The 26,341-nt window shown below is 36.2% G+C and overlaps 1 protein-coding gene across 3 annotated transcripts in view; it reads right to left on the reverse strand.

Moving 5' to 3' along the window:
* LOC128868398 (uncharacterized) overlaps positions 1 to 26,341 on the reverse strand; it is a 111,015-nt gene that overhangs the window by 79,318 nt on the left and 5,356 nt on the right. For 2 of the 3 annotated variants that reach the window (XM_054110467.1, XM_054110448.1), the window contains exon 2: positions 20,536 to 20,831. In XM_054110467.1, coding sequence (XP_053966442.1) covers positions 20,536 to 20,578 — 43 coding nt within the window. In that variant the 5' untranslated portion in view covers positions 20,579 to 20,831. Of the gene's footprint in view, positions 1 to 20,535; positions 21,530 to 26,341 lie in introns of those variants that run through there. The other variant, XM_054110457.1, reaches the window with a different exon arrangement.

The raw sequence follows: 26,341 nt of genomic DNA on the forward strand, positions 1-26,341 counted from the left end.
GTAGAAGAATCGTCCTGGCCACTCCCAAGTGAATGGCGATCAGTAACTTTCCCCACTTGCGTGGACTTCTACACATGGAACCATCCTCCTGCTGTCTAGTTCACACGTGCCAAATATGATTGACGTGCGACGCCACTAGCAAACATTATAGGTAAATCTTCAGGTGAACAAATCGAAAGCGTCGACACATTTACCTGCCTAGGAAGCCAGATTATACCAGATGACGGAAAAATGACTGATTAAAGTGCAAGAAAAAGGTATGGTACTCGAATCAAGGATTTTTAATTCGAATATAAAATCAGTTCTTCTCTACGGTTGTGAAACTTGGCTTGTATCAACATCTACAACACACAGCTTACATTCATTTGTTAACCGTTGTCTCAGAACAATCCTGGGCATATAGTGGCATGCCAACGATTCCAAACAATGAACTCCTCGTAAAAAGTGGACAAAAACCCGTTGCTATTGAAATGCGACAAGGTAAATGGATTGGGCACACCATCCACAAATCAGCTAACGAAATAAGCAGAACGGCGTTAGACTGGAACCCTCAAGAACATCGCCGCAGAGGACATCCTAAGGGATCATGGCGACGTAGCGCTTTTGACGAGTTTTTAGGAGTCGACGAAAACCCAACGTGGTCCCAGATCAAAGCAAAAGCGAATAACCAACAACATTGGCAATCTTTTATTCCGACACTATGCGCCTCTAATCGGCGCGACAGCAACAAATAATAATAATAATAATAATAATAAATCTTCCGATAGGGTGATTGATTTTGTGCCACCTCGTACAATACTTTTGCCTGTTTTTTTTTTTTTTAATAAATAATTTAATACACACAAACTATCTACAGGCTTTCCAAGGGTGTAAAAAACTATTGAAAGTGCTTTTACCTCACTCACAGCTTTCGTTTCAACCTGCCCTTATTGGGAAACCATATGTATACCTATATTACTATTATTTTTTATTTTATTATTAAAATTACAGATTAATCTATTTAGATGAAGTAGCTACCAGGGCTATCGGCTTAGATTGGCTTAGATCCATAATTGCGGTATAAGGATTGGCTCTGAAGATTGAGATAGTTGGGCTTGATTGGGAAGCAATGCCATGGTTTGTCTATTCGTTCTGGGTAAATAGAGAATTACGATTCTTGTTCCCCGGAGAGTAGTAACGTAGTCAATTGTGGAGCTTTCTTCCTAAAATGTTTAAGGTATTACATCGTTCGATATACTTTACTTTATATCATTTTTAATGATTATCAATCAACAATCAGTTCAGAACTAGCACGGACTTGGGGATTCCGACTGTCTAATCAAAACAAAGATTTGTGATGACCGTAACGGGTGTTGACACAATGTGATTTCTGCCCAGTGCTCTGAATGTCAAAGTGAAGGAATTCAAGTAACCTTCCCTCTCTCAAGGTAACCCTATATATCTTATCAATATTATACTGTGATTAATATAATCCGTAAAATCTGTAATTAGTTGTCTTAAATGGGGAGTCCTGAAACCGAAAAACTCCAAAGAGCACCCTTCAGGTGTGCCCCTACACTTATACGCATAAATACATACATACATATGTACACAAACTTGCAATTTCTAACACACCAAACATATTGCGATTTAAATAACTAATCTCAATTAAGATTATTTCAGAGAAAAAACATAGTTGCAATATATGTATTATATGTACGTAGTTTAGTGCACACACACTTATGTATATATATACACGATATATTTGTTTGCTCTTATTACAAGTATATTAGGGTAGGTCAATTTTTTCACGCAATCGTTCCCAGCATACCCTAATTCTATTTACATAAAATTTTAAAAAATTACATCTGAGCATAACTCTTTAGTGAATTCCGAACACCCCAAATTTTAAAGGGAGCTGTTTTTACTTATATATGTTTTTTCCAGTCGTTCCTAGATGAAACATAGGAATCTTTAACTAAAACAAAATTAATGTGTATATTGATATTTACTAAAACATTCAGAATAATATTTTTTTTAAACAAATTTGTGCTTGGAGATTTTTTGGCACAAAGGATTTATTTTTGATATCCACTTTTTATTTAAAGACCATCAAGATGGCGCTTTAAAGCAAACAATATGCCAACTCTTCGACCCAACCATTTTTCAAGCCTTGAGAATTTTCACGAGCCGTAATTTAAAACGTATTTAAAAGGTATGTAAAAAAGGTGTTAAAAAAATATTTTTACGGAAATTATATTTATTGAAAACGTATAAATAAAAGTGCACATATTGAAGACTTAGAGGTGGACAATTGCATCAGTAATTGGGTCATCTCTATGCTAGAAACAAGGATCATCAAAGCTAATATGGGTATTATGAGCATAACCAAGAAGGTCCACAGGGGCCCTCTACAGGGGGGAGTATTATCTCCACTTCTCTGGTTATGTGTTATTAGCAAAATCTTAACAAAACTTAATAAAGGTGGGGTAAAAGCGGTGGCGTACGCTGATGATGTGGTGCTAATGGCGTCAGGACTGTGTCCTAATACGATCAGTGGGATTATACAAAGGGCGTTACACGAGCTTAACTCTTGGGCCACAGGCTATGACCTAAGTTTAAGCCCGCGTAAAACAGAACTTGTGCTTTTCACCACCAGATATAAGGTACCAACTTTTACCCTACCAAATATTAACGGACAAACTCTTTCACTTTCCCCCAAGGCAAAGTATGATACTTAGGGGTAATTCTGGAGTCCAAACTTAGCTGGAAATTAAATGTCGAAGAACGGTTAAGGAAGGCAGAAATTGCTTTATATGCCTGTAAACTTATGCTTGGAAGAAGATGGGGTCTTCAACCTAAGCATACATTATGGTTGTAAAAGGCGGTTATACGACCAATTTTATCCTATGGCTCAGTAGTCTGGTGGAAAGCTCTAGGGAGAGATTACAACACCAAATTATTCGGCAGAATACAAAAATCAGCCTGTGCAATAACGGTCGGTGCAATCAGATCATGCCCTAGAAAGGCCCTCAGCGCGCTGACGCACGTTATTCCAATAGACCTACATATTAAGAAGACGGCAACCATGAATGCATTTAGGTTCAATGAAGCGGCTTGCTGGAAAGAAAAAATGTGTCATGCCAGTCTCTTATTAGGTCAAGTTCAGTTAACCTCGATGAGGAGTGACTACATCGTCCCGACGGTAGCATTCAATAGGAATTTTGCCACTCTCTTTCCATCTAAGGAGGAACGGAATAAGGGATTCTCACTAAACAACTTCGACGCTACTGTCTATACAGATGGCTCTAAAATGGTTTGTGGTGTTGGAGATATATACCAGATTCTCATAGACTTAAAATTAAAAAAATCTGTGCGTCTCCCTAATGCCTGCATTGTCTTCCAGGCGGAAGTATCATACTTGCAATTGGGCAAACTTGTAGGCTACTAATCGCAAATTTCTCTTTCACTATTCTTTCGTATAGCAATCCAGGCACTGGTTTCATCTACAACAACAGAGGTTGGTGGTGGAACAAAGTAGGAATAGCCTTTCCCACTTGAGTGAAAACCATAATGTTACCTTAATACCTCCGAATCGCGGATTGTAGATGGAAAGACCAGACGAAATGCAAAATTAGCAGAACGTTGTGGCCTACCTACGACCGCAAGCAATCGTCGACATTAATAAGCATGAAACGACGGGACGCCTGGAGACTAACGACAGTCTTAATTGGCTTTTCGTCTATCGGAGAACAAGCAGCCAAAATGGGTATCCCTCACACTACATACTGTCACAGTTGTAAACAACTGGAGAAAAAGGAAACAATCTTCCATTTCCTCTGTGAATGCCCTGCCCTATGGAAAGACAGAATGTTAACCCTGGGCCAACCGCTGTTCGACAACCGAATGGCTTAGATGTCAACAACCTAATAAGGTTCTTAAACCGCACTGACTGGATATAGCCATGCTGTAAATAACCGTTAAACAATTTGGTAACGAGGATGTGGCAACAAAATGGTGCGGAAGCGCTAGTTGGATTCTGGAAGAATCACCAATTTAACCAACCAACACATATTGAATTGAATTTAAATATTAAAAATTAAATACATTTATTTTACTTCTCTTGATAATTCTTTGAAATTTTACGAATAATTCAAGAAGAATTTTTTAATATTCTTATTGAAAAGTATCTTGTTTTTTTTATGTATGTATAAAACATAATTTTTACAAGATTTCAAAAATTTATTTAAAATGTTTTTTTTAATTATCTACTACATTTACATATTTTTACGTGTTCATAATTATTTTAGTTTACGCTCTCTATTTTCTTATTAATTAAAGATAGCTTCTTTTAAAACTTACGTACCAGAAACCGACTTTAGAGCTAGACTCTAGTACATTTTTTATAATTTAGATTTTAGAATATTATGTACTTATAGGGCCCAGATGTGCCAGCAACAATGACGAGAAAAATCGTTCCATACAAATTGGTCCGCCCTAATGTATGATATATGGAAATTATCATTTGTTCCAACAAATGCGAATTATCCATGGCTTGCCGCTTGCCACTGGCGTTTTTTTCAAAACAAGTTATAACAATTGCTTGTGCGTATGTAACTTTGTGTTTCAAGTGTTTCAGGCCGAATACTAACTTGTTTGCAATAAGCACAAAAAAACAACACTAGTAGCACTCATTACAACAACCCATAGCAGCATTAAAACTTATAGACTAATTGTTCGCCAACTCGGTTACGGTTAATAACAAAGCAAAGCCAGATTAAATTTGAGCAGCGTACAAAATTCAATTTAACCTAAATAAACTTAATATTGTTTAGCACAACAAGCAACAGATACAAAATTAAGCAAAAAAAATGCATCAATAACACATGGAAGGGTAACAACCCCATCGAAATATTGGCAGTTGAAGTCATTGAACTGCGCAGTGGAGAGAATTCAGAAGGTGTGGCCAATATCAGACCGTTAACCGGCTCTCAGAGATTTGAAAGGCATCAGCTGATTTGCTGACGTAACAGGGGATGAGATAGGGGTTTATTTAAGAAAACAAACGGATTATGTTGGTGATATAAGAAAAAATCTACGCAACTTTTTTCTTATGGTTACTTTGTTGTTGTCTGAACTATAGATGGCTAGATGCGAAACTCTCTCATTTTGTGTGAGGCGTCAAAAATAACTGACGAAAATAGTTCGTTTTTACGTTAAAGCCGCGATATACATACATATTTTGCAGGAACTTGTCATAAATTTTAATGTTAGTGTAAGGTTGATGTTTCAAGCCAATAAATTATATTGTATTACTGCTTTTCAGCAAGAAAATGTCAAAAATAAAGAATAAAGGTTCAAGAATGTGTCGGGAGGCAATGGTTTTATAACTTCCTAAATCAGGAGAAAGAGCTAATTTAATTGCGTTCTCTTTAATTTGCGATACTAGTATTTTACCAACAATTTTTTTCCTAAGCTATAAAAAATTAATAGTTATCTTTGTTAATTTGTTTTTTGTTTCACAAAAATTTTACTTTATATTAAAAAATTACAATATATTTTATATTTATGGTTTTTGCCATCATTATTCTTGTCTTTCAATGCTTGAAAATTTCATTTAAATCTTAATTTTTGAACTTTTGCTATTTATGTATTTTATATTGCTTATTTGCTTAATTATTACCGCGAAATAAAAAACTCCTATCGGCTGGCTAATCAAACTTATGAATGGAAGAACAAATACTCATACAGCCAGCCGTCCGCAAGAAGAACAAACACTCTGCTTCCTCACATCGAAACCGTCCATGAAGTAGAAATCATTCGCCAAACAACACGCTTCCTAGGAGGCGAAATCGTTCTCAAAATCGAGAGGGTGAAATACTTTAAAATGAACACATATGTGTAATACAAATTTGATTTAAATCGACTATAATTAAAGTTTGCATGCATTTTTCAATACATGTTTCTATTGTATTTATGAGCTTGAAATCCCGACGTCGAAATGGAAGCAAAACGCCACAAGGTATACGCTGCGCAATAGCATAGACGAAAGCTGAGACGACTAGTCGATAACGGGAGTCCATCTGCCCATGTCGAAAACTCAATAGTTCGTTCGGACAAACACAGTCTGTGGAGAAGCATTATCTTTAATTATCTGGAATAAAATTCAAAGTTGTAAAAAATACTTGACAACGATCCCCTAAAGAGGCGATGTTAGGCGCTAGTGTTTGTGTATAGTTTCGGAACTAACGTAGTCATAATCAAATTTTCAATTGGTATAGTAAGGATTTGTAAAACCAAATTGAAAAACCGCGGCAAAGGATTTTATTAAACTGGCTGCCACGAAAGGACTTGCCATAAAAGACAAGAAGGTCAATATCAAGGTGCATACCATAAATGAACACCTAATAAAGAATGTACGCGTCATTATAGAGGGTAAGCTATCTGCTCGTTTATTTTAAAGCACTCATTATTTTAACACTTCGCGCTCAATAAAGTGAGGAAAACTTAGTATTGTATCTTCGCGTTTGAAATCTTGAAATAACGAAAGTCCAATTCCAAAGTGAGTGTCCTGTGTCGATAGCATACAGAGTGTTCTGAGTCATCCTCTGTTAATAGCGCATTTCTATCTCAGTGGCTAGGCTAACAAACAAAATTTTAAAACTGCACATTTTTGTCGAAAAGCCAATGCATCCGCATAGAATGACAATAAGCCGGCTTGCAAGTTATAATTACATAATTTTTATGAATTTAGCTTGAAGTTATGAACTTTGAGGACCTTCGGAACTTTGATGAACGGGAATTGACAATCGTGTAGTCCATCATTCTGATAATGTCAGTTCGCCCCCACTAAACAGCAAATTGACCCTGTGAGCTTTTTTAAGATTGCCTTTGAAAGTCTATATTATACGTTTAATAAAGTTATAACACAGTACTATCGATCTTTAAGTAGATCCACTCTTACCGTTTGGAAATCCAATAAGAACCAATTGAAAGAGGTTCAAAAATGTAATAAATAATAGGGTAGGAAGAATTCCGATCAACCAAATCATTCTCACGGAAAACCTTGAAAATAGGGTTATAACATTAGAGAAGACATTTTGTAGGGCCTACAAAATGTTGGCCCTGCATTGGTCTGCTACAACACAAGAATCTTTAGAACTTCTCTTAAATACCCACTTTCAGGGATGCACCGATCACGAAAGTGGGAATGGAAGTATAAGGCGGAACAAATATGATCCTCAGCATTTCGCATCAAATCTTTTTCACTTGCTTGCACTAGGCCCTCCCTGTTAAAATATGATATGCAGATACTTGGCAGTAATTCCTTGACAATTAAAATTAAATGTTAAAAGGTAAGTCGGCTCCCATAGGGGAGTGGGTTTTTGTTTAACGGACATACTATGCGGACATGAAGCATCAAATAGTAGAAAGGTTTTTCCAAATAGCTGTCGACTCTCTTCAGGCAATGACAAACCTCCGAGTGTATTTCTGCCATAAAACGCACATATTTCTAAAAAACAACTTCTACTGTATTCGGAAGCGGTATGAAATTGAAAGTTCCACCATTTGTATGACGCACAGCACGAATAAATGAGTGAAGTAAAAAATTCTGAAATTCCTCGGCAAGACGTCTTTAGTTATCTCAAAATGTAAAGGAGACGTTATGTTTCAAAAAAGCTCTTTCACACTTTCTGTTAAGTGCAGCTAGTTGTGTGTTGCAGCGTTTCGTTCTGTACCAATATAACCAAGGTGAAAAGTCGGAGCAGAGGGCAAACAAATGTGTTCTTTTTATAGACGCAGTACAGTAGCGAATGCAATGGCAAAGCGGAAATTTTAACGATTTCGTTATGGTAATACTAAAACTCGTTGTTATATTTTATGAAAATAACAGGCCAATAAACAACAATACTTATTTATTTTTCATGGCTTAAAACATTAAACATCTTGAAAAAATAGAAATAAGTTACACTTTTTCCCCATTTTTGGAATACTTAGGCAGGTAGGTAGGTGAAATGGTTGGAATACCAAAGTAAAGCGCCCTTTTGATACCATTATGAGACCTCCAACAGGCAGATATCTACATCCAGCCAGAGCTGTTGATATAATGGAGCAGATTGATTTGATTTAGGTTGGCGCACTGCCCCAGGCTGTCGAAGAAAGGAGCATCTTTACCGTCTAGCTACCAAACCCGGACATTTACTGAGAAAACTCCTTACAGTCTCCTTCCCTGAAAGGTCCCCACTGTTTCTGCAATGGGGGTTAAATAGTAAACCTAGCTTTTCCGCGTCTGTTCCGATCGTCCGATGATCGGTAAACACAGCTACGAGTTTGGAAATTAAATGGCGTGAAGTCTCCAGGACTTTCTAAGTCCTGCGTCTATTGTACTGAGGCCAAGGGGTTTTCAAAATAGCTCGTGAAAAAATGTAGCTCCATCTTTTCTACGCTTTCTTGAGAAATTACCCTTTAACAACAGTCAGAAGGATGCCGATGACTTAGTAAGGGGAGTTGGAGCCTTGTTCGCGGCTTGTCTACCGGAAAAAATGTTAATACCTCCCTCGCTCCCACGTTCTCTCGCAAAAACGTCTGCATGAAAAGCACCAGCAGTATTCGGCAATTTTAAGGAAATAAATAAATCGGCTGATTTAGGGAAAACCCCTGCTCCGACTCCCGATTCCATTTTGATACCGTCGGTAAAGGCAGAGTGTTAAAGATCTTTGAATTCAATGTTTGCCTCAAATCTGTTTTTTAAGTTGTGTTTCTATTAAAACCAGAATTACCGCGGTGGAATTTTATGTGGAAAAGGAATTGAGTTCAAAAATAGAGATAATCTGGCATATGTGAAATTAATATACAATAACATTTTCAAAATCGAATTAGAGCGATATTAATCATCAAATTTTGTTTTTGAATAATATTTTTACAGAATAAAAAATGAGTTTGAATGGTGAAAATCTTCTTCTTCAAATCGCTTCATTGCTTTTTTGTTTGTATACTGCAACTGTATAGTTCATAAGTGTCAAATATACAATAATATACGTACGACGCGATTTGCTAAAATTATAAATCTTCCGATAGGGTGACTAATTTTATGAGTGATTATTCATTTGTACTAGGTAATTGTAGCAGCACAGGTAGCCTATATTATAGTCAAAGGTTCTGTAAACTCCTAATGCCATCTGGGTATCGCAACCTTCTTCGATAAAATATGGCATTGAGGCTTAAACTGTTACCGCACTTAGGTAGATTTACTAAAACTAGTATAGCTCCATCAAAATGCAAACTTACCACATAAACGACCAAATACTGACAACTGCAATGCAAGCAATGTATCTCACCTAAAATAATATGAACAAAACCACAACTCCCGCGCACTAAAGGCGATAAAATGCAGTCGGTGTCAGTTGTCACAACGGAAGAGGCTACTGTCAACAACCCAGCTTTCATACAATCGGTGTACGATTGCTTGTTTTATGCTACTTATAGTTAAGTGTATTGCGGTTGCTGGTGCTTGAGTAACGGTTGCACGGCATAAGCTAGTCTATAGTAAACTAATGCTTGGTTGCTTGCTTGACTGATTGTTAGCCAGGTCAATCAATTGATCTTAAGCTGTCTAACGAAGCAGTAAAATTGAAGCGTATTTTGTGGGCGAAATGGGCTAGAATAATGAAAAGCATTGCAGTTGGATTTAATTGGTCAATTTATTCTATTACAACACTGGCAATTTTCTGTATTGAATGTTTTGCTCCGTTCTTAAGAAGTTGCCTCATCACAGCTTGAGCTATTACTGTAAGCCACCAAAGTAGCAATTGCAATACAATTTAAATGAATAAATAATGAATATTCAAACAGAGTTAAATTATGCATGATTGTGCAATAGAATAGTATTAATAAATAAAAATGTTTCGTTTTGTATTAGTATGGTGTAGGAGTTCGCTGCTTTCATCTAAACTTTGAAGCTTTATTCTGCGCATATAGTTGCAATCCATAACTTTTTTATGAATATTCTAGTCTCTTGAGGCTACCCAACAAAATGGCACATTTTTTTGGCCTTAGTAAGATCGGAAGTGCTGCTTAGCCGAAACAAGGAGACGACGAAAGAAACAATTACTGGGTTATACTTGTTCAGCGTGTGAGCTAAGGTTTTCCATTTTAGTGTTGTTTGTTAGATTGGAACAGCCTGAGCAACATTTGGTCCAGAATCATCTGGAAAATCACTGCATTGTATTTAGCGTCGAATTGCGTTCGATTTCCAACAATATCCGACTCTAACTAGTTCTGCTTGGTAGCGAGCTTCAGAGATAATTTGACTTATAATATACCCCCCCTAATTTTACTAAATGCACAATATTAGTTTCGAGACATGAAATTTGCCTTTTAGTGAAATTTGGTGGCGCTAGATATTGGACGAGATGGGTAGTCACTGAATATGAGACCTGCGTAGTTTAGTATGATTCCGAGACACATACACAGTATGTTCAATAAATAACATAACTTTTCAGATGTAGAATAAAACACGTATCGTACTGTGTTTGAAAGTTATTTTTATTCAAAATAGTCTCCATTTAACTCGATACAACGTTCAGAATGATCAACCAATTTCTGCATGGACTTTTTTATGTCATCTAAGGGAATGTTCTTTAACACCTGTGTCACGGCTGCTTGAATGGCTGGAATATCATCATAAAACGCACCTTTCAAGGCAGTTTTCAATTTAGGGAACAGAAAATAATCGCATGGTGATAGATCAGGAGAATACGGAGGGTGGTCGATGACACAAATATATTTTTGCATCAAAAATTCACGAACATTTTTGGTTTTGTGAGGTGGTGCATTATCATGCAATAAAAACAGCTGTTTCCTCTCTGGATATTCAGGTCTTACACGAACAATTCTTGACCACAAACGATGTAAAACTTGGAAATAGTATTCTCCATTAATAGTTTGACCTTCTGCAACAAATTCCTTGTGTGCAATACCCTTGGAATCGTAGAACGTGATCAACATTGTTTTGATTCTTGACTTCTGAAAACGCAATTTCTTTGCTTTTGGGTCCCCTTTCGTCTTCCATTTTGCAGATTGACGCTTAGTTTCAGGGTCATATTTGAAGCACCATGTTTCATCACCAGTTATGATCGAATCAAGAAAATCTGGATCGTTTTCAGCTGTTTAAATGATGTCTTTACAATGCTCTACATGAGCGATTTTTTGATCTTCATTTAATTGGTGTGGAACAAAGCGTGCACAAACCTTTCTTTTACCCAAATCGTTAGTTAAAATTTTCCAAATAGTACCAGTAGATGAATTTAATTCTTCAGCCAACATTCTTACAGTGAAATTTCCGTCAACAGGAATGATTTCGCGGACTTTTTCCACCAATTCAACACGATTACTTGCTTCTGGACGACCAGGCCTTTCATCATCATTCAAATCTTCACGACCATTCTTAAATCGTTTAAATCAATTATATACATTTGAACAAGCTAAACAATCATCACCATAAACTTTATGCATCAATTCGTACGTCTCACTAAATATTTTTCCAAGTTTAACACAGAATTTAATATTTGCTCTTTGGTCCATTGTATTTTTACGACACAAGCACGAAACATACTGTCAATAAAAGGCGCGTAACTTTTTAACCTGTCAAACGATTTACATGAAGTTGGCTGCGGTTGAAAGCTGACGCTTGTACCTTTTCACTATGATCAAAGTTTAATAGATAGCTCTACGTGTTCCATGATTTAAATAAAAAGTAATTTTATATATTGAACATACTGTGTAGGTGGAAAATGGTGGGAAGCAACTAACAAAAGCGAGGATGCCCAAGTCGCAACTGGAAGCAATGTTGATCGTTTTTTCCGATATCCGCAGCCCCATTTACTTTAAATATTTTCCTGCTGGCTAGACAATGACTGGACAGTTTTTTGATGGCATTCTGAAGCGGTTCACATTGCTCTGACTCATTCTCCTTTATTGTGCAATATTTTTTTCGTAAAAAAAGCATTCCTTCAATGCCGCACTCACCCTATTACGCCGCTATCACCCGCTCCGATTTTGGCTTATTCCCAAAATTGATGCAAGTCGCATTCGGGGAACTCAAAGTATCATGTATGGATGGGTATATAAGTTTATATTATACAATATATAATTGGCGCCCATATCTTTTGTTAGGTATTTGGCCAAGGCATTGAAGTTTAAACTGTTACCTCCCATTTATGGTATGCGCCTCAAATTTGTTCCACAAATGAAGGGGCCTAAAGTTGCATGCCACCTCCGAACGGCAGATGGTTTTTATGAGAAGCTTTTTTATGGCAGAAATACACTTGGAGGTTTGCCATTGCCTGCCAAGGGGCGACCGCTATTAGAAAAACCGTTTTCTATCAGTTTATGTTTCAGAGTGAGTTTCGAATTTGGTGACCACGGGGACTCATCATGATGGAGCACAAAAGGTCGAACAAGTTATGTTCGGAGAATTGGAAAGAGTGCTTGCAATAGTGGGAGTAATCTTAGCATCCTTGTGTAAAGTTAAGAAGGGATTATTGTAAAGGTCGATAATAAAATTTCCCTCGTAACTTAATTTGTTTGTATTTTATTGAAATATTCCCGTAAGTTAAGGCTATTTGCAAATATAAAATTCAAACCCAACCCAGTTCTCTCTTGCATCACATTGTGGAAGACCAAAATGTCAGCAAAGTTTTGATACCTCATCTCAATTAATTGGGATCATTTAAATCAATTGGCGTCACCTGTTTTGTCAGATTGGGTCCAGTTTTCGTAATAACGTTATCTGAAAACTTCCCTTGAGCCCGTAGAATTTAAGAAATCTTATCACACAGTAACCTCAGACGCGGCCGCCGTAGCCGAACCGAAACCGGCTTGGTGCGTACCTACCATTCTTGGTTCGTAGGTTCGAATTTCCGTGAAGCATCAAAATTAAGAAAAACTTTTTTCTAAAGTGATCGCCTCTCGGCAGGCAATGGCAAACCTCCGAGTGCATTTATGCCATGAAAAAGCTCCTCATACAAAATATCTGCCGTTCGGAGTCGGCTTAAAACTGTAGGTCCCTCCATTTGTGGAATAACATCAAGACGCACGCCACAAATAGGAGGAGGAGCTCGGCCAAACACCCAAAAAGGGTGTGCACGCCAATTATATATTATATATATATATAATTTCAAAAATTTGGAAGTTATTCTATCATTAATTAATATTTAATTCAATTTGCTAAAAAAATTAAAAATATATTGTATATATATTAATAAAAAGATCATTGAAATATATTGCAATTATTTTGCATCATATACAACGTTACATATACATTATATGTATAAATGTAGGGCAGACGAAATGTTACTCTGTATTAAATTTCAATCAAAACAGTTAATTAACATTTGTGATATCGCCGAATAACCAAATGCAAACTAATAATTCGGGAAGATATGCGAGTATGTATAAAAAAGAAACCAAATGCAGGAATGGTTGAAGTATCATATGCAACCATTTTGAACATATCATCTTCCATAATCAACTTGACATGTCTAAAGTCAGAGCAGGATGACTGCCGAGAATGCTAAACGTCTTCAAATGCTACAGCGCATCGAGAGCTTAAGTGTGTTTTTGAATCTGTGTAGCAGGAATCGGGATGAATTACTAAACCGAATAGTTACTAGGGAAGAAATTTCAGTTAAATCTCGGTGCACCACCGACTAGGGCGATAAAGGTATTACAATCGACATGAAATATGATGGCTAAAGGTTTTTGGAAATCATAAAGCATATTATTGATAAATTATAAAGAAAAAGATGTACATATTGCGGGCGGATGCTGCGAAGGCTGTCCTACATTTAGAAATTTGTAAATAACGCAACTACGACAGTATACGCCTAACTCCCACGCGGAAAAGTTCATTCGGTTTTCTCGTGTAACTTGTCGGCACTTACTAAAATACACATTATCGCTTCTTTGAGTGAAAACCCAAGTAAATATAACGAATCAACAAACTTTAACCAAATGGCTGATCCTCCTGATCGAGACAAAGCTGTAGAACAGCTCTCGTACCAAACTAATCAAAATAAATTATTAACCAGTAATTCAAAAACTCCTAAATACTTGATAATTAACAGAATCGAAAGCGCGGAATCTCTCTCAAAAGTGTCCCCTTTTCTTATTAAAAAGGTCATTGACTCAGTATGTGGTGGCGAAGTTGAAATGTGCAAGAAATTGAGGAATGGAAGTATTCTAATCAAAACAAAAACATTTGTACAAGCATGCAAATTAATAAAACTGTCTGCCCTATCCCCATATATTAAAGTGGAAGTATGTGAACACAATACCCTCAATCAATCAAAAGGTGTCATCTTCTCCCGTGAATTAATAGGTATATCAGAAGAAACAATAAGAAACGAACTAAAAAACCAAGGAGTAAGCGAAGTAAGGAAAATCAAGAAAAAGGTTGACAGCATTCTAGTCGAAACAGGCTTACTTATTCTTACATTCGACAACTCCATACTACCAAATCACATTTTGATCGGATATGAGAAAATAAAAATAAGACCCTACATCCCTCTCCCACTAAGATGCATGAACTGTTTAAAATATGGTCACTCAGCAAAAATTTGCAATAACACTAAAATATGCGCAAATTGCGCCAAAACTTCTCACATTGACCGCGAAACTAATGATAAGTGCACTGACCCATCAGCTTGCGTTAGTTGTACCAACAATGGATCAGAAAATGCTGACCACAATGCACTTGATAAGAAATGTCCGGTATTCATAAAAGAGAAAGAAATCCAAGCGATCATCACACTAGAGAAAGTCGATAGGCGGAGAGCGATAGCCACATACGAAGAACGTCACCCACTCAACACAGCAACATACGCATCAAAGTTAGCAAAAACAAACCCACCAATTACCTGCAACAAGAGCGCAGATTCACCACACTCTCCAACACTCTCACGAATGATAGCAGAAACCACCTCAGTAAACAGTATAATACCAAATTCCAGCAACAGCAGTAAATCCTCACTCCCACTCAACTCTTCGAATCCACCATACACATCTCAACCAACACAACCAGCATGTACCAAACCGAGAGAGCAAACAGACTACTCAGATATACTCAATAGTAACTTTTTAACTAAAAGCACTTTGCAACAAATAACAAAAGATAATAAAACTAAAATCTACCCTAAAAACATTTCTAACAGAACAAAAGCCATGTTAAAAAAAATCAACAAGTTGAAGGGAAATTCTAAGCAAGATTGCGATTCAACATTACCTATTGCAGATATCGATTCTGATTCATCAGAATCAATGTCTACAGATCAATAACTTAGTTACTCAATTTATATCTTAGATTCTATTATACATTTATACTTATACACATACATATATACTTAGATAAACTCATTCATACAATTTATCATGACACTACTTATCATACAATGGAACATAAACGGATATATTAATAATTATAATGAACTGCTAATTCTTATTAATAATTATAAACCTAAAATTATTTCTATCCAAGAAAGCCACATTCCGACACAATTCCAAAACGTCCCAATTCCAAACAACTTCCTTTTGTATTCATTCAACTCAAACCCATCATACGGTGGTGTAGCTATACTGATACATAAATCTATACAACACGAAATAATTCAAACTGAAAAGGACTTTGACAACATTACTTTAGAAATACACTCAACAAAAAAATTCAGAATCACGTCAGCCTATTGTCCCCCATCTTACAATCTTCATTACCGCAACCTAGAAACTGTATTTAATCAAACTAATCACTCAGGCATTATCACTGGCGACTTTAATTGTTGGCACCAAAGCTGGGGTTCACGCGTCAACAACCGGAAGGGCAACATCTTGTCAAATTTTATTAATCAATCTCACTTCGTTCTACTAAACGACAAATCACCAACACACTTTTCCACACACAATACACTCACGCACATAGACCTGACTCTCTGTACCCCCGATCTTGCCGTTCACGCTGATTGGAGGACTCACAATGATTTAAACGGAAGCGACCACTTCCCAATTTTCATTTCTCTCTTCCCACCTATTAACCAACCGAACGCAGCAAGTAAGACTTCATTCAAAACTGATCTTGCAAACTGGGAACTATTTGAAAAGAAATGTAGACAGTTCGAGTCAACCCGACCTATCAGCCGTAATGTTAATGCAGAAGCACCCAACCTTAGGAAAATTATTCTACAGTCTGCTAATGAATCTATACCAAAAACTTTAAATAATAAAAAACAAAGATCAGTGCCGTGGTGGAATCATAACTTAGGTAAATTAAAAGCTGAGAAAAACAGGCGGTTTCATATATTCAGATCGAACATGACTGAACTAAATTTAATTGAGTATAAAAAAGCAAAATCTGCCTTTAAACGAGAAATTAAAACCTCCAAGCAATGTTCGATACAAAAGTTTACAGCAGAAATTAGTCCTAGCACCCCCACAAAGAAAATTTGGATGACTATACGACGCTTTTGTGGATACAAACTCCCCCACGGTATACATTGCCTACAGTCCCTAAACAATCCCAATCAATCTCACACAGATCCAAAAGATATCGCTAATGAGCTGGCTAAATACTGGAGCAATTCAGCTTCGGACCAAAATTTTCCAAGTAGCTTTCAAAACAGGAAAAGAGCGACCTTACAATCTCAAGTGTATGCACAACCCTGTAGAGATGCGAATATATTAGAACAAGATATAAATCATCTGGAAATGATATCTGCACTAACTAAGCTAAAAGGAAAAACTCCAGGCTTAGATAGGATAACATATCCAATGATTCGAAACTCTCCTGAAATTTTTAAAAAGCGCCTTTTAAATTTATTCAACGCGATTCTTCATAACAAAATTATCCCGCAGTCCTTCAAACACAGCATTATTATACCAATACCAAAACCAAAGTCAGATAAAACACAAGCAAAATCATACAGACCGATATCTTTAAACATATGCTTCGCTAAGGTTCTAGAAAGGATAATAGCAAATCGGCTTTGGTGGTTTGTAACAAAAAACAAATTATTGAATAGCCGACAAATGGGTTTCAAGAGAGGAAAATCTACAGCAGATAGTCTACTACTGTTAGACTATCTAGCTGCAGCCAAGCTCTCATCAAAAAGCCATTTAACAATTATTTCTCTTGACTTTGAAAAGGCGTATGATAAAATAGGCATACACACGGTAGTTGACCAACTCGTAAAATGGAAGGTTGGCCCCAAAATCACCAATTATATTATCAATTTTATGTCAAATCGTAAGTTTATGGTACGAATAAATAACCATTTCTCTGATTTCTGGTCAACAGACAATGGTATTCCCCAAGGATCCCCTTTATCTGTCATTGTGTTCTTGATTGCGTATGAAAAACTATGCTCTGTAATATCATTCCATAAAGAAATTGACTTTTGCGCCTACGCAGATGACTTTAACATTATTATTAAATCAAATAAAGAAAAGTGTCCAATAATTGACCTGAATAACCTTTTTCACGACATCTTAACTTGGTGCGATTACTCAGGAGCAAACTTATCACCAACAAAAAATCGGTACATTCATCTCTGTCGAAAGCACAATTGTCAATGTACTGTGCTTTCACGAAACATAAACCTCTTTCCCTGTGATGAGTTAAAAATTTTAGGAATCATTATCAATAAGAGATACAGATGGAACTCCCACATCGATCACCTAAGCACTTCCCTGGTCACACAATTAAACATTGTGAAATGTCTAGCCTCCCCAAAATTTCAATGCGACACTCAATCTATCTTAACAATTGTAAAAACATTATTTATACCCAAAATCAGTTATGGCATTTTTCTTTACGGATATGCTCCTAACTATCTCATAAACAAAATCAAGTCATTACTTAACGCTGCAATAAGAACCGCGTTGGGAGCCCTGCGCTCTACACCAATCGCAAATTTATTTTTTGAATCAAAAATATTGAATTTCGAAAATCAAAGAGACCTAACAACTGCTAAACTATTTAAAGCTCTCATAACAAAGCAAGACAACCCGCTTTACAATATCGTCAATAACCTAAAAAAGAGGACAACCACCCTTAAAATACAGCCTGCTATAAGCAGAACAACAGTACTTTGCTCAGCAGTAGGTATACTTTTAAAGCCAACTAAATACGATATTCATATCCATCCCCCATGGTCCTTTAACCCAAAAGCAATTGACACTTCATTGCATATCTTCAACAAGAACAACACAAATCCGATTCAATATCATGCAATGTTCAACGAAGTTAAAAATAAATACTCCAACTATACTTTTATTTATACTGATGGGTCAAAGATAAACCAAAATACATCATATAGCATAACCCTAGAAAATGAAATTATAAAAATATCAATTATTCCATATTATAGTTCTATATATTCAGCCGAAATTATTGCCATATCTGAAGCAATAAATTTAGTAAAGCACAAGAGAAAAAAGGTTGCTATATGCTCAGACTCACTCTCCGCTCTTAATTCCATAGCCAATATAAATAACAGCGACTATTACCCAAACAAAATCAGACACATTATCACACAACACTACCCAAAAATTATTTTAATATGGGTGCCTGGGCACAATAATATTGTTGGGAACAGCCTCGCTGACCAATCCGCGAAACAAGCTCATCGAAGCCCAGTAACTAGCACAGACAATTTCAACTTACTCGATATTAAAAATCATATTAAACAACACTTCTACTACAAACAACTCCTTGAATGGAATCTAACCAATGACTGGTATAAAAACGTTAACTACACAAAGACCAATATAACAGATTTTCTACAAAAAACTAATAAAAAACCTTCACGACTAGACATTATAAAATTCGAACGCCTTAGGTTAGGACACACGAAAATAACACATGGCCATCTTATGAATAACACAAACCCATTATATTGTACTTGCAACACAGATATCTTAGTCACAGTAACTCATCTTCTACTGAGTTGCCCCCTGTATGCTACCCGTAGAGAACAAATATTCACTAACACAAACCCAATTTCACACCTCTCAGTCCCTTCTCTTGAGTCAATATCCCTAATAACAAAATTCCTCAAAAGAACCAATCTTTACCATAAGATTTAAAATAAAATTGTATCTACTAAGTTTAAGAATGGAAGTATGCATATGTATATAAAATTATCAAGCTTAAGGCCTCGCTGCTATAGCTCCTAACTTAAAATAGCTTATAAGATTTATGTTGTAAGCTAATTTTATATAAATAAAATAAAATAAACGCAACTACGACGAGTATTAAAGAGACACCCAAAATAAGTTGATTTTGAAAATATTGAAGACTTTTAAATGTATTTACTAAAACTTTCTTGCTCTAACAATTTCAAGGGCCGATGTTGAATGTGAACCACACCTAAACGTCAAGTTTTTGTCATTTCACATTTTTCAATTTCAGACTAATTCAATTTTAATCATAGAAAGATACAGAATCGAGCAACGCGTCGTCAATGGTCAGAATGGTGGCAGGAAATGGCAACAGTGAATGCCCAATTTTCGAAGAAAATCATCTTCAGTGATGAGCCACATGCCTCAGTGGATTCGTCAATAAGCAGAATTGCCGCATTTGGGCGAATGATAATCCAAGAGTGATTGCCGAAAAACCAATGCACCCACAAAGAGAGACTGTTTAGTGCGGTTTATGGGTCGGCGGCATCATTGGGCCGTATTTTTCCAAAATGAGGCCGGTCAAGCAGTTACTGTGAATAGTGTTCGCTATCGTGAGATGAAAACGAACTTTTTATGGGCCAAATTGGAAGATATGGATGTGGACGATATGTGGTTTTAACGGGACGGTGCCACTTGTCACACAGCTAACGAAACAATGGCTCTTTTGCGCGAAAAATTTGATGGCCGAATAATCTCACGTCGCGGCGATGTCAATTGGCCGCCAAGATCATGTGATTTGACACCGTTGGTCTTTTTTCTTTGGGGTTATTTCAAAGAAAAGGTGTACGTCGATAAGCCAGCAACAATTCAAGAGCTAAAGGATGAGACAATTCGGCACATTAACGTCATAGAACCTCAATTATGCCTCAGCGTCATCGAAAATTTGGACCATCGGATGGAGGTGTGCCGCCGAAGCCACCTCGGTCATCTAGCCAATATTTTGTTCCATACGTATTTGAGCCATACCAATATTATCATAATAAAGATAAACGACAATAATTTCTTAAAAAAATTGTATTTTATTCAAAATCAATACCGGCCCTTGAAACTTAACAACCCTTTACAAATGCTTACTGCTAAATTTTCAATTCTACTAAATTTTCAAACATAAATGCTACATTTTTAATAAAATATATTGAAAGAACTAGTAAATTTATGGAAAGTTAATTTTAGTCCAGTCGCACCCTTCACCACATGAATTAACACCACATACAATGTACAGACATATTTAGATGGCAATTACACCACTACAGCAATAAATAAATGTAAATATTATTAAAATATTAACAAATGTTGAAAATAATTGATTTGCTTTCAAATACTCACTTGCCGCCTGCATTATTAGAAATCCAATCACGAAGAAATTCATTTTTCGCCAGCGTCAAATAATTCCAAAATCGAACGATATCCAAATTCAATCAATGAAATCCAAAAAGCAAAATGAATATTCAAAACACTAATAAAAAATAAGTGTGTCACTCTTTACTGTTTCAATATTTCAAATAATTGAATACACAATTTTCTTATTTTTATTGATTTTTTTTTTCTTTCCTCTCAAATTTTTTTATTTTTATTTTTACTCTTTAACACACAGTGAGTATGCAAATTTTTTACATGCCAAGCTGAAAGCATAAAAACCATCAAAAATTACATACTGCACGCACTTTCAAAAACGAAGAGCATACCTATGTATATATATATGTACATAAATGTCACCGCCGAAATTCGAATATGTATAAAACCGCATAAAACGAAAAAGCGCTTGCAGAACACATGGAAGAGTATTCGACGCATTTGTGGGAGCAATGCATATTTTTTTTGTTTTTGTATAATCGCGGGGTGTGAACGCAAGCGCGGCTGGTAGCGCAATGTCTCAATTTAAATAATTTTTTTTTTTGTGTAACTTTATGAGCACGTTTCGGTAGACTGTTGCAATAGTTGATACATGTTTATTTTTCATTTTGCATTTTAAACATTTTTTCCGTTATATAAAACAATTGACTAAATTTTAAATACCCGCACTATCAAAGAGCGAACAACTTAAAAATAAAAAACCCGGATTCCCATATTTTCCTGTTAAAAACACACACACCCGATTTAATATAGCAGAAAACAAACTCAATGCAACGAATGTTAAATGGAATGATTTTGTGCTGTTGGCTGGTAGTCACTATAATCAATTCACTTCGCTTGTGTATCATTTCAATATTTTCCAACCTGTTATCGCGGCTGTTGGCTGGTTGTCAAAACCAAAACAAAACAAACAAAACATGAACCACTTATGTGTACCTGTGTGCGTTAATATGTGAAAACGATTACAATAAAAAGTAGTTTGTAATCAAATTTACCAAAAAACAAAACCAAACATGTTTATAGTAAAACCCAAAAAACAACAACAAAAATCACTCTCTCTTTCCGTATGCAAAGTAAAAGCAGTTTGAAAGAAAACAATAACTTAAAAGGTTCGAATAGTCACAACAACATCGAGTGACCGAATAGTAGCCGATAACTAACGATCGGCGGCAATGAGAAAAAATTAAATATCGAAATACTCGTAAAAAAGAGAAAATTATGAATGTCAATCGATTAGTAATTTATATACCTTACTTAGCACAATCGGTGAAAGAAAGAAGATTTTGTCTATTTCATAGTGCATAAATTTTCTAAGTTTCTTGAAATATTCAAAGGAAAGGAAGTATTGAAAGGAAATTTTACCCGGCTTACTTTTAAAAATAAATTGTATGCGGCTACCAAGAGCACAAGTTACGCCTGTTGAAAGCCCCTGAGAAAATCTCAACAACGGCTTAGGATAGGGCAAGAAAGTAGTAGTAGTAAAGATCTCTCTAATGGAAAAAAATTTACTTTTTAAATACCTCAACATGCCCTTTGTATGGCGCAGAAACTTGGACGATGACAGCAATCACTGAGAAGAAAGAAATATAAGGTTGTCAAAAAAGTCTTGCGGTATTTCCGCAAGCTTATCTTTGCAAGCGCGTAGCTCTAGTTGTATTCGTCGCATCGGTTCACGCTAGAGCTTTTTGGAAAGCTCTTTTCACGTGCTAACACGTGTTTGATTAATTGTTGTTTGCTTTTAGTCGTTCGTGAGTTATAGCGTCGCATGTGTATATTATGTGTAAGTTTTTTAGACCTTTCCAAGTTTGCAACGGCAAATATCACAAACGTTAGTGCACGTCCTATATGAGCTTTACGGGGACATAGACAAAGTTTGTTTCGTATCAATGGGTACAAATGCTCCAGCTCTAAAAGTACTCGATGCGGTACTTGCTGGTGGTAGCAGTGAAAGAGGAAAATCTGTTTTCCATAATAAAGATTAAGTGGAAAAGCGCTTGGCTTCACTTGGTGCGGCCAACTGGTGTTGGTTTACACGAGGAAAAAATTAGGAACGGTTGTGGTTGTTAAACTCGGCCAAAAACGCTTAATCAGTTAACGTTCCTATCAAGAATAGAGAAGCTAAGGAGTAGATACTGAATTAAATCCACCTCATCTTGCTTGAGTCTCACTGCATGGACTCCACATATATAGTGCCGCCTAAGCACCACCTCTCTAACGACAGGTGTGGCTTTGTTAGTCCTGCAAGCTCCCTCAATGACCTCCAATTCAGTCGTGGCAAGAAGAGCTTTTCAACACTGCAAGCCACAGTTTTCGATTCGCTAAGCAGATTCGGAGAGAAAATACCAGTATGCTTTATCTAGTCAGCTTCCTCCAAACTCAAATGCAAATCAGGATAATAGCAAATGATTTCATTTCATAGTTCTATCGGGATCTCACTGGTAGAGAGGAAAGTTACCGCGTGTAGCTTATTTTCTTGGAAATACGAGTACTCTACATAATTGCTGCATAGACGTAGTGCACATGTAAATATATGGGTACTACCCGTCCCTGAAAGGTCAATAATATACAGAAGAATCCGCTGCTTGTTCATTTTATTTTATTTCAAAAAAGACACTGATATGTAAACCAACTCCAGTATAAAACACTTTTTGAGTTTAGAAAATCACTTGCGGCATGAAAGGTATAACCTGACAGTATTTCATACAAAAGCCATAGAAAAATAATAATGACTGTCAAACAGCTGTAATAACAAAACAAAACCGGACAACCGAACTCATAAACGCTGTTGATGCATCTAAGCTCATATGTATTTTTTGTTGTCGATATTTACTATCACTATTTTTTGCCTTGTCATAGTGTTGTCAATGCATTACCGTTATTGTGACTAATGTTGTTGCCCCCATACTTGTATGCACTCTCGTGTTTCACAGTTGCATTGTTGTAAATGAGAAAACACAAAATATTGGGTAGCTGCGACACCTGCTGCTTTCTGCAATTCTGTTTGCCTGCTATAACGCGTTTATACGTTTATCGATGTGCATGGGTTTGACCACTTCCATGTGTTAGTGTTTGTTTTTTACAAATGCACATCCGTTATAAGTAGTATATAACCCGACGTTCAAATATTTTTGCTGCCATTTTTAATCACTTTATGGCGGGGTATATAAATTTATACTACGAACTTCAGTAAGTATGCCATTAAAGTCTGCGTAAAGCAAAGGAATTCCCGTGGGCTTCCTAATAATTATGGATATACATCACAGCTGTAAACGAATCTATCACATCTTGTTTCCTCAAAATACTTGTACTTGGTATTGTAAATATAATTTAATCTCTTAATGAGATTATCAAACATTTTAGTATCAGAGGTATTGAGAGGAACTGCAGAAGACTCAGGGTCAACAAAATTGTTTGCGGATATCGAAATATCGATTATCGGGTCGATATATTATATTTAAAGGCAGATTTATATTGCCTTTAAAATTTTCTAGCTAGATTCAAAGGGTTTGAGTTCACATTTTAATATTCAAACAAATTAACAATTTTGATAAATGTTTGTTTAACAGATGGCCAAGAAAACGAAAAGAGTCAAAGGGCACTTTAAAGTGAAGATCAATGTATTGTCTTGATTATTATAGCGTATTCTATTCGCAACGGCCCTAAGTGAATAAGTCTCTTACCAGATTGCTTCCTAACTAATCCATAACTTTCATAAATACAAATTGCGCAACTTTTACTCAAACTTAGAACGATCAGTTGAGTCTGTCAGAATAGAGAGATTAGGTTTATAAGGAATACTCGAGCTTTATTCATTAAGTTGGTGAACAGAATGGCATTTGACCCTTGCCAAATGAATCGGTGTGAGCGCCAAATTCATATGTATGTATTGTATATATAATTTTGAGGTGGGGTTTTTCTCGGACGTAAAGTAGTTACAATCTTTGCTCACTTAGAAGAATCGGTATGGGTAGATAGTAACTCTTAAGAAATACTAAATGGACGTTGCAAACCTTTTTTAATCGCTGTCTACGCAAAATCATGCATCTGGCCTAAAACCATAAGTAACAATGAGCTCTGGGCTATTACTAAACAAATACCCATCCCCCTTGAAGTACGACGCCGCAAATAAAAATGGATTGGTCATACACTCCTTAAACCCCTGGATGGCATATCAGCCAACACCTGGAGGCAACATGTGGATGCAGAAACGCAGAAAACAGGCTATTCGTGGAGACAAATAAAATTTCTAGGTTCAAATAAATCAAATTTTAATATTTTGGTTAAGGCCATATGTTCCACCTAGGGACCACGGAAAAAATATATATATGTATTTATGAATATTTATCTGCCGTCCGTTTATAACTTTAACGACAAACAGGTTGTAATAAAAGCAGTGGGCGTTCACATTTCAGACAATGTTTTACTCAGGTTGAGTTGCATGAGTACGGAATAGCTATGGTTCTTCCTGCCTAAATGTGTTGTAGAAATTATCAATATTTTTCCAAACCACCCTGCTATGTCCAAAATATGGATGCTGAATGATGCAAGAAAGCAAATCAAAACTTTCTTCTGCTTTGACTGATTTTGGAAGAACTCAAAGTTATTATTTACTCTTATTTTCTTCGTAAAGAAAACGGTGGTTCGAACTAAATTTCTGAGTTTCTGCGTTATTGAGTCATACATAAGATTCGATTACAATGAGGTGGATTATTAGTGATGAAAATTCCTTCTGATTACAGATGAAAATAGCCACTAGATGGTAATGTTCAAACGAAGTTGCAAACTAAACTTAGTTTCCTAAATTCACTAGAAGAGCACTACTTCGGAACTAGTGGGTTTTACTGCAAAGTTATTACATTGATTTCTGTTAAGTTTCTTGCAACAAGTAACTAAAGGGGTATACATATTCAGGAAATCGCAAGATACATATATTTGAGATGTGAACCCAGCTTTAAAGTAAATTACAACAGACATTTCAGTTCAATAGGCTCCAGTAAAAGTCTTACATTCATGTCTTGCTCACATTATGGTGCATATAGTCGTCCATCTGAGTATTGGGCTGATTTATCACTACGCTGTAGAAGATAGTGTGATCGAGACCCCAAAGTTGGCAATAATTCTCTCTCTCTGGAGATCTGAGGTCACGTACCACAAAATCGCTGTTTAGTTTGATTTGCATGCGGGTGGCATCCCATAATTCCACTTTTAGCTCTAGATGGAATCAATGTTACCTTCAAAGGTGAGCGCTGTAGGAAAATTATTAGCCACTTTTTCATTCCCACATCAATACCGGTCGTACAAGTGCTAAATACTTGTAGTAAGAAAGTATCACTTTAATGAACGAACTTACGGATCGAATGATCTCAGGAAATAGGTCTGAAATGATTTGGCCGCCGAGATCAAGTTATTTGAGTATTTTGGAACAAAATACATGTGCTTTTATTTGGAAGCGTGGGTAACATACTATAGATGTGATGAAGGCTCTCTCGACTCTTTATGTATTCCGCACACAATTATTACCAGGCTCCTAGTTACCGCCATTGCAGGTAAAAGGAACCCGTTACAATGACAAAATTGGTAACACTTTGGGTAAATCAAATCTAAAAGAGTTATTGTGTAGTACATAAATTCCAACTTTTTTCATAACTCGTTTTTCATAAATTGCACACCAAAAACGAAGTGCGAAAAAGTGCTCCCCAAAATACGCAGCCTTGGCATTTATCTGATCGAACTTGTTACATGAAAAACAAAAATTCACACACCCTCTGTTGTATTGGAA

The sequence above is a fragment of the Anastrepha ludens genome, chromosome 2 (genome assembly GCF_028408465.1).
Source record: "Anastrepha ludens isolate Willacy chromosome 2, idAnaLude1.1, whole genome shotgun sequence".
Classification (NCBI taxonomy): Eukaryota; Metazoa; Arthropoda; class Insecta; order Diptera; family Tephritidae; genus Anastrepha; species Anastrepha ludens.